This window comes from Athene cunicularia (genome assembly GCF_003259725.1).
Source record: "Athene cunicularia isolate RWA chromosome 2 unlocalized genomic scaffold, athCun1 chr2_part1, whole genome shotgun sequence".
NCBI lineage: Eukaryota > Metazoa > Chordata > Aves > Strigiformes > Strigidae > Athene > Athene cunicularia.
In genome coordinates this window covers 114,801,965-114,811,664 of record NW_020799095.1, presented here as the reverse complement: position 1 = coordinate 114,811,664, position 9,700 = coordinate 114,801,965, and the positions used below count along the sequence as shown (strand labels likewise).

General features: G+C 34.5%; 1 protein-coding gene across 16 annotated transcripts in view; it reads left to right on the top strand.

Annotated features, from left to right (window-relative positions):
• Nucleotides 1–527: 527 nt before the first annotated feature.
• The window catches only part of ASPH (aspartate beta-hydroxylase), a 99,088-nt gene continuing 89,915 nt past the window's right edge, over nt 528–9,700 (top strand). For 2 of the 16 annotated variants that reach the window (XM_026841982.1, XM_026841990.1), the window contains exons 1-4: nt 551–845; nt 3,902–4,051; nt 4,803–4,847; nt 6,047–6,115. In XM_026841982.1, coding sequence (XP_026697783.1) covers nt 830–845; nt 3,902–4,051; nt 4,803–4,847; nt 6,047–6,115 — 280 coding nt within the window. In that variant the 5' untranslated portion in view covers nt 551–829. Of the gene's footprint in view, nt 846–1,431; nt 1,503–3,901; nt 4,052–4,802; nt 4,848–6,046; nt 6,116–9,700 lie in introns of those variants that run through there. The other 14 variants (XM_026841988.1, XM_026841986.1, XM_026841981.1 and 11 more) reach the window with 13 other exon arrangements.

Below are 9,700 nucleotides of genomic sequence, written 5' to 3'. Positions count from 1 at the left end.
ATGCAATAGAAATGTTGCCTCTTTGCTAAGTGGTTTAGTTTTATGGCACATGGTATATTGCACTCTAGGGAAACAGGCTTTGCTTTGGCAAAACTATCAGTAACCCTCCTTTGGGTCTGCTAGAAGAAAATATGAGGTGTACCAGGGGAACAGTTCTGATCTGAAAAGCCTTTGGCAGGAATGCGTATGGTTGGTTTCAAGTAACTCTTCTAAAAGACTCAAAACTACATTTTAAGAATTAACTGTCTGTTATTCTTAAAGTAGCTAGCAAGTTTCAAATGAGCAGTCTCTACAGGATACTTGGGAAGCCTGGTAGAGGAGTGCCAACATGGAGAATGTTTTTTGGGTGAGGGCCAACTTAACAAATGCAAGCAGGCAAGCTTTGTGTCCAGACTTGTGTTTCAGCTTATGCTGATGGATTTAGAGCTCAGGCACTGAGGCATACATTGCAGCAAAAACACTACAGTGCAATGTGCTTGGTTTCATTCGCTGCTGTGTTTGATGTTGGAGGATTAAGGGGAGGGAAAAGATCACTACCCAGGATGCTCTGTTAGGAGGAGTAAGTGAAATTGATTGTCGTCAGAACTAGATTGCCATATGAGTTCTGAAAAGCGCTTGGCTCCTGAGGATAACTGCTCTAAAAATAGATCTGGAGGAGAGGTTTCTCTTGGGTCCAGTTTCGGGTTCCAGCTGAGCTGGCTTTAGGAAACTTGTTTGCTCCTGTTGCAAGACTACAGTGAGGATAAATCGTTTCTTATTCTGCCTTCAACATTAATTTTTGGAGATACTGACACACTCGCTTTCTCTGTGGAAATCAAGCACTAATGTTATGGCTGACGACACAGGTATTATCCTAACCTTTTTGTGAACAAATGGAAAATGCGTAGTCACAAATACTAGCTATGTCTGATATTGAAATCAACAAAATAACTGGCTTACTGTGGTATGTTGGTGTTTTCTAGGCAGTTTGCTGTTCAGATCTGTGTTGCAGGCTGCCTCTCTTTGATTATACGTTCTCTGGAGTAGAGGTATTTAATGAGTTTATGGCAAGTGGTTAATTGTACAGTTTTTGCTCGAGTAGAGCACACATTAACATAAGACATTGTTTTGTCTCCAAATATGATGTTAAAGTTGTTTCTGAAGTATGTGAAATTAATAGGTGTCTTTAAGATAAGCTAAAGTCAAAGGAAAAAGGTTTTTCATACATTTTTATCTAGGTGTGACTCTTAATGTGAGGTGGGTGAGGTATAGGACATTAAAAGATTTGTTGTTGAGAAATAGAGCACACTTTAAGACTTTCTGATGTCTGCATAAAGACATCTGGTGGTGTAAGCACAGGCTTACCAGATATGGCAAGTGACCTACTTCTGACATGGCTGGCAGCATGTGCAGGGAAAGGGCTTGTATTGAGAATTAACTGTCTGGAATGAGCTCTAAGCCAGCATCAGTCCTTACAATGTTTGTTCTGACCCTATGCATAGGGTTACCTGTGTAGACCATAGGTAAATTTTACGTTACATAACTTCCATTTATATTAAAGTGTTGCCTGGTCAAGCTGCCATGGTTGAATTTTTAGCAGACTTTTTCAAGAGCGTTGAAAATTATTTTCCTGTAAGATAGGAAACCACAGCATAAAAATGCATCTTTTTGACTGTTGTGAATGATATTTTTATAGCAAAATCTTTTTTTGAGGCATTTGCATGAGACAGTCTTCTAGTCTGGAAAAAATATGAACAGCTAAGCTTGATTACTTAAATAAGTTGTCTTTTCTTTAATTTTCCTGTTCTTCTAATAAGTAAAGCCCCTTCAGAGGCAGCTATCAGTAAACAGTTGAAAACAGTAAGGTAAAAGAGTGTGAAATACAGTAAGATTCTCCTGTTTGCCTCAACTAATACCTTGTTTGCTCTAGAATAAAATTGTAATCTGGAATAATTTAAAATGGTTTTAGCTTTAAGGTTTAACTTTAAATATATGTAAAGCTTCCAGTGACTGCATTGGAACACAGGAGTAGTGAAGTTCTGCTGTTACATAATATAATTGTTTATTTCTGAATAATAACATTTCCAGCTCAAGAGTACTTTAAATAATTTTCATATACAGTTGATCCTATTTCTGAATGTACTGGTATATGCTGCTTGTCTTTGCCTCTGTTTTCAGGCTACATGTACATCTTTCCCACAAGAGAGGTGTTATGATGAGTTATGTATATGGACCTTGTACATATGTAATTAGGGTACTGTACTGTGGCAAGCAATACATGCGTGATGTGAGGTTAAGTTGTCTCGATTACTCTCTGAATATTGTTGGACAACCTATATCAACTTTGTGTTTAATATAGCAAAGAAACTAAATAGTTGGTATTTGATCTTTGTACAGAGTAGTTTTAATAAAAGAATAATTTCTTTTCAATAAAATGATGAGCTCAGTAAGAGCTGACATGAGTCAGTAGTTTGGTTGGTTTGTGTGTTTGTTTTTTAATTGGTCTGAACTCAGTATATTAGCACAATGAATGTAATAAAAGGTTGGTTTATTACAGCTTCAACCTGATGGCAAGCAGGGTCTGAAAGTACTCTTATATAATATCTACCACAGAAATAAGTCAGTCACTGATCTCTCATGACTCATCTTTCAGAGCTACTCCATTTTATTCTAAAAACCAAACATGTTGATATTTAGCTATTGAGAGTATTTTTTATGATCAGTGTTGATAAATACATCAAATGTTACTTGGAAGTAGTATGATAAACTCCCTACCTTATTATATTATCACAATATTAATGTAAAAGTTCTTCAAATATTTCAAAATACGTAAGGAAGAATTTTACTTCAGTAACTACGACTGAATGTGACTGAAGGGACAAAGGCTGGTGCTTAGAAGAGAGTGGAGTGGAATAGGTTAGTAGACATGACACTGTGGCCGAGTGCCAGTCTTGCAGTGGTGGTATCAGGAGGCAGAAGAGCAAACCTTGAGCTTTGGAGAAAGGCCACAGGCATCTTTCTGGATGCACATTTATTTACTACATGTATCTCTCTTTCCCTAAAATGGCCCTAAATCAGTGGGCCATGCAATTTATGTCTTCTGTAGTGGTGATGCCCATTTGAAACCCCCTACTCATATGCCAGGCTGAGGGCTTGCTTTTCCCAGTGGTTTGTATATATCTACTGTATTTTTTATATACACTTACTTTCCATATGTGTAGTTATAAATGAAGCTGTGAATTGCATTAAGTCTCTGTGTCATCCTTTTACATCCTTTTGTTCCATAGGACTGGAAGTCTGAAGATAATTCAGCATGTAATGAATCTCTGCTTGATTCTAAGCAACAGGGAAGATACTTTTAGTTGATGGAGTGTCTGAACTTGGAATCTCACCCTTAGTATAGTTTAGATTTTAGAGTCTTCTTAGGCTATTTGAATGTTGATTCTGTGAGCCAATTCAACTAGCTTTGAAACTTGCTTGAGAAGAAATGTTTTTGTTCCGAACTGTTTTTTCTGGTCATATTGCCCTCTGGTGGCAGTTTGAAAACTGTTGGCACAAATGCAAAGCATCTCAAAAATGTTAAGCTCTGTATAAATATACGCTACAGGGGAGGAAGGGGGGATTTCCATCTAAGTTGTTCAGACAAATTACATATGGGTTTTTGGTACTTGGTTGGTTTTAGGGCTTTTACTTAGACAATCTTCGAGCGTCCCACTCTAATTCACAGTGATATGAAAAGAAGTAACAGTGGTGAAGTTTAAAAAAAAAAAAAAAGAAAAAAAAACCCAACCAAAAAATGTGTTACTTGGATGTTTTGTATTCTGTGTTCTCATAAGAAACAAGATTTATAATTATATCCTCAGTCATAATTCTCTAACTCTTACAAATACATTTTTTCTACTGCTTTGCCTTATTTTAACAGAGACTAAGCATGGAGGAAGCAAAAATGGAAAGAAAGAAGGCCTCTCTGGAAGCTCATTTTTCACCTGGTTTATGGTAATTGCTTTGCTGGGAGTTTGGACATCAGTAGCAGTTGTCTGGTTTGAACTTGTAGATTATGAAGAAGTTCTAGGTAAGAATTTTAAATCTTAAAATTATTCTAATAATTATGATATGTATTAACAGGAGGCCATTTAAAATTTCTAGATCGCTGATTTGACTACAGCAGTGTTTGCAAATGACCTACATAATAAGAATAGGCAATGTAGCTCAAAAAGTATGTTTTAATGCTGAACTCTATTATGATGTTAAAATGGGATTCTTAGACCAAAATGGGATATTAACATACTGCATTTATTAAAGAGTTGAAGAAATCTACAAGGATAGATTTGGATCTCTTTGTAACATGTATACTGTACATCATTTGAAATGTCAGCTAAATATGTATTGTTTAATTTAAGCTCTCAGAAACTTGCAGCAGTGGTTGTAAGTGGGCAGCTAATGTTACCACTCTTCTGATGGACTATGGTGCCTACAGAGTCAGAACAGTCATCCTCTCGTGAATGACCGCAGTTTTAAGCTTTTAAGGTGGTGATTGTATCCAGTAATGACAATGTTAAGATACTATTGTTAATATAATATGTAACAGTGAAAATTAATGTTTCACACTTAAAGATGTATATCCATAGATAGAGCTATTGTCCCTGATGTTGCAGGATTCGGTGTGCACTTTTGCAACTGCTGGTTTTACAAACTACAGCTTTACAGATCTGTTGGTACATGTTTTTTTGATCTGGACTGATATTAAGAGAAGCTTCTGGTTTGAAACGTAATTTGGTCTAGTGATGCAAATAATGGTTTCTATATTTTTACCATGCATGCAGCCAAAGCAAAGGATTTCCGTTATAACTTGTCAGAGGTCCTACAAGGTAGGATATTAGAGAAATAAGCTTGGCTAAAAATTTCGATTTACTTTTTTATGGTTTTAATTTTTTAGAGAACTACTGTTCTTCTCAGTGACATGAAACTCAGTCATTCCTCATCTCTCTCATTCTTCATGGTTTTGAAGAATTCTTATTTCTAGAGAATTACATTTATTCCAGCATTCTGCCATGTTTAACCGTAACCAATAAGATCCTTTCTAATCGATTGGTTCTGTACAATGGTGATGGCCTTATTTTTGTCTATTCTAGACACAAGTGTGAACTTCTTCCATAAAACTGTTCTCATTTTCTAAGTATCATACTAAGAACTATATTTCATTTATTTTAATGGCAATCAAGTTCTGTCTCCATTTAGATAACATCAAGTGTAGGAATAAACTGGAAAGCTATAAGGACTTCAAGTTCTTCTGCAAACTGTGCAATTTTAATCCTATTAGAAGTTATGTCTGAATTTCATCAAAACTAATTAGATAAGCTCTCTACTGACTTGGTGATTCCAGGACACTTCTAATCCTGGATACCACGATTCTGTGCTAAAAATTCTTTTTGAATAGAAACTGGGTTTTCCGTTTGCATATGCTTAGGGCTGGTAGAGCTGAAGTTTCAAAAATAAAAGTGAGAAGTCTGATGTATTAGTCACTTATAAAAGGATGGACAGCTTTTTTGTCTGCAGTGATTGTTAGACAGTTAATACAAATTATGTATGTTTTTCCTTTGTTCAGGAAGTAGTTTGCTTACCTTCCATTAAACTGGCACTAAAAATTACATACCTATCTTTTTTCCTGAGAATTTACAATGGCAAGAAGCATATAATCAGAAAACAAATAGTGATTATTTGATTAATTCTTGGTTTACTATTTCTTTTCTCTCAAACATGTTGAATGTTCCTTATGAACTTAAATTTTATTCTGAGCAGAGCATGTTCACATAAAGCACATCACTTAATTGGAAAAAAGACTAATCTGTGTTCAGTCTGAAGTTTAAGAAATGCAGAAAGGAACTTAAAATATTAGTATTTTCCAGGAAATTTAAAAATATGGTTAAGAAGAGCACAGATAAACAGTTTTAAAAAACTCTGGTAACAGCCTGGCATTGACAGTCAACCAGTGCACATTGACATCACTGTGCTGGAAACAAACTGCTGAATCCCTAATTCTCTCTTCTTCCTCTCTTTGCATTTCTAGGCAAGCTTGGGATATATGATGCTGATGGAGATGGAGATTTTGATGTGGAAGATGCTAAAGTATTGCTAGGTAAGTACAAACACAGGCAGAATAATCTATAAAATTCAGTTTTCATATTCATATTTGGGTTTTGTTCAATGTCAAAACAAAATTTCTGGTTTTTCCTAATTGGAGAACTTAAATTGGTTTAATTGTAGTAGATTTTTTCCTTCATGCAAGTTGTAGAATTGGGTATGCAACTTGGTGTAATCAAGGTGTGTTCTTTTTAAACTCCTAATATACCAACATATGTAGAAAGCATTTGATTATCCACAGGATGATTTTGAAGTTAGATGGTTAATGTTGCTGTATTGACTGTTGGAAGAAGGTTGTGATTATTAATAAATTTATCAGATGCAGGGCTTAAGATGCTGCAAGAGTTAAAACATTTGTGTTAACATGTTAAGTCAGGTTCATTTTAAAATTACTTCCAATAGGCCTTTGTGCTACATAGATTTCTTTAGCATATTTTTGTACTGGCTTTCCTCTATTCTGAGTTCTCCACAAGTCTGTTCGTTTTCTTTGCCCTTTAGAAATCCTGCATGACATGGCTTTTTCTTCTTTGACGTTGAAACATTGGTTTTAGGCTTCTGTTCCTTGTCGTTTGGGAGAATGAAATTTCTCTTTGAAGAGACATAGTGGGCAGAAAGACAAACATTAGACACACTTTGTGATATTGCCCTTCTAACTACATCTAGTAAAGCACTACCATCTTCAATTTCACAGTCAAGCATTTGATAGATACTTCTTGCATACCTGATGTTAGAAAGTTTAATTGATTTGTTCAAATGTAAACCTATTCTGAGCACATAAACCTCGCAAGTTAAATTAAAAAAAAAACAACAAAAAACCCTTACATAGTAATTGATAGCTTGAGCAGAGTCAAAGTGGAATATCTCAAACAAATCAAACTTATCAAAAGTATATTAGGGTGTTATGGCTTGCTGTTTGAAACTTATACTTCATAAAAATAAGTTTATCATCAGTTCATTTTTCCCCACTTATGTTTGTAGAAATAAGTGAGTCTTTTGGGGGAGTTCATCTGTTTACTCCCTTCATGGTTAAAGAAAACCCATGCAATCAGAATTAATGAACCAATTTGCAGTGGTGTGAATGTGAGAGGCACTCAGAAGAATTTCTAGTGCTCTGACTGACTTCAGAGCTACAAATTATATTAATTACAAATGGTGAATAACACTTTGTGTAGTTATATTAGTTGGGTCATGTTAGTTGGATTCAGACTGCCAAGGTGGTAGCCAGAAACATGCTGCTGCTTTGTTACATGTCTATTTTATGCAACTTGATATAGCTGGGAATTCTGCCAGTACATGACAGTGTTTCTATTATAAGCTTGTCTTATCACACATTTAAACCTTATACTTTGAGTGCGACATTAAAAGGTCACAGATCAACAGTTATTTTTATTGTTTTTGAATACTTGCTTAGAAATATGATTTAACCTCATTTAAGTTTATTTGCTGCAGTGCAATGGTAAATGGTAAATTTTAAAAAGTTACATGACTGACAAAAATTATGAAAATAAAAAAATATATATTTTTCTACTAACTAGCACATTATTAACTGAAGTTCCCAGTAAGTTATTGTGTTTGCTTGTATTCTACACTTAAAATGCACTAAAAAATGAACACCACTGTACAGACTGAAATTATTTCATTGATGCAGAAACTAGGGAGACTAGATTTACCTCTTGAGGAATTTATCTTCCAGAACTAAGTCTTTGTAATAAAGAAAACCATATAGTAAGCTTATATTCAACTGTATTAGGGTAACTTTCTAAATACTGAATGCATAGTTCCTTTTATCTTTTATTTGTGAAGATGTTGTTTCTTTGTGTGCTGTGTTTGAAAAGTTATTCCTTTCTGGGATTTTTCTCTGGGTCAGACTACTGTAATAACAAGTGGTTTCTCTGATAATTTAATATTGACTTTAAAAGGAGATACTACTGATTGATGTTTAATGCTAGAAGGTCATATGCTTTTTTCTTTTCTGTTCTTCAGCTATTACTAAATTACTGTATATTGAAATTGTGGCATGTATAGTGGTTTAATGTTGTCCACTTCCATAATCTTTAGTTTTTGCTACAAATTTAAAGATTTCATTTGCTTAATAATGCAAAATATATTTTAAGTTAATTAAAAAAACAATACTTCTATCAGCATGAGTTTATTTTATATTTCAAAGAATGGTTTAGTAGCTGATAACTTAGGTTTCTGTACTACTTGGGCACATCTCAATAGAAGAATTAACATTATTTCATTTATTTTATGTATAAGGTATGATAGGGTCTGTTCTTTTTATTTGTTGAAATCAAAGGAAGTTTGATGATTTAGTTCTCTCGAGGTATTAGTGGAGTAAAAACTGTGTGCAACAGTTACCTTGCAGATGCTTTGTTTTTCAAAGGTATTTGTGAGGTTCTGTTTACTGAATTCCTTTTGGTAATGGAAAGAGTGGCTTCTTAATCTGCTCCTTTGAAGCTGCTGTTATCAGTAATTCTCTTCCCACTTTTTGTCCACTTCACTCTGATAGCCCTTTGAAGGAAGATATTCTTTTTAGGAGGTTGTACCTCTGTGTTTGCTTTAGCTCAGTACAGAGGAACAGTGGTTGTAGTAGTAGTACCAAAAAAAAAAAAAATGTGTAAAGAGTAACAATGACTGTTAAAATAAAATCTTTGGAGCCAAAGCCATTTGTTATACTTCAGTCCTTTTTAACAAGCAACGATACCCTGAGAAATTCCAGTTAAATGGCTGCAGTAGTTAGTACAATCTTGGAACTGCAGCTACAGAAAGTCAGCAATATATTGTTAGTGTGCATTTAGTTTAGAGTAGTCTGGCTATGCAGAAAATGGAAAAACAGCTACAGTAAACAAAGGGTAGTAAGCATTACAACCCAAGTTTCTGTGAAAGAACTTTTTCCCCCTGGTTTGCCTACAGTAGAAAAAGATGTTTGCAAGCAGGTTTACAATGATTACACTTTTGGAAAATCTGGGGTGAGATAATAGGAGCTAAAAGAATGCTTTTGTACAGTTCAGCTTATTAGGGTAAGTTTCATGCTCTTCTCTCTTTTTCTCATGTCCTACTGCAGCACCTTCAAATATTCTTACGTATGCTCATTCTCATAAGAGATGTTTTGCGGGAGAAGAAAGACTTTGTCTTGTTAAATGAACGTAGGCAAGCCCTTCAACCCATTGGTTGTGGTAACACTGTGGAATAAAGATTTTGACTCCCTTGATCGCTGATTTAAATTGTAATGTTTAGACTTCTCTTGAAATAAAGTAGTTATTTCCTGTGAATCACTGATTTAGCATGGTATGGCTGCCTGATCGGGCATTTCCATTTTTGTCACCATTTTCAGATACTTCTTACCATACTTATGTGTGCTTATTATCAGTATGTGAATTTTACTTTGAAAAGCAGTTCTTGATTATGGGGATGAATGAAGACCAGAAATAGTTTGAGTATTAATTAGTTTATTTTTTTTATTTTAAAAAAAGATAAATATATGAAATATGTTACTTTCTGAAACTCAGGCTGAAGAATTTTTTTTTGTTTACCCGTACATTCCATTATAAAACCATTATATTAATCTTGATTAGTA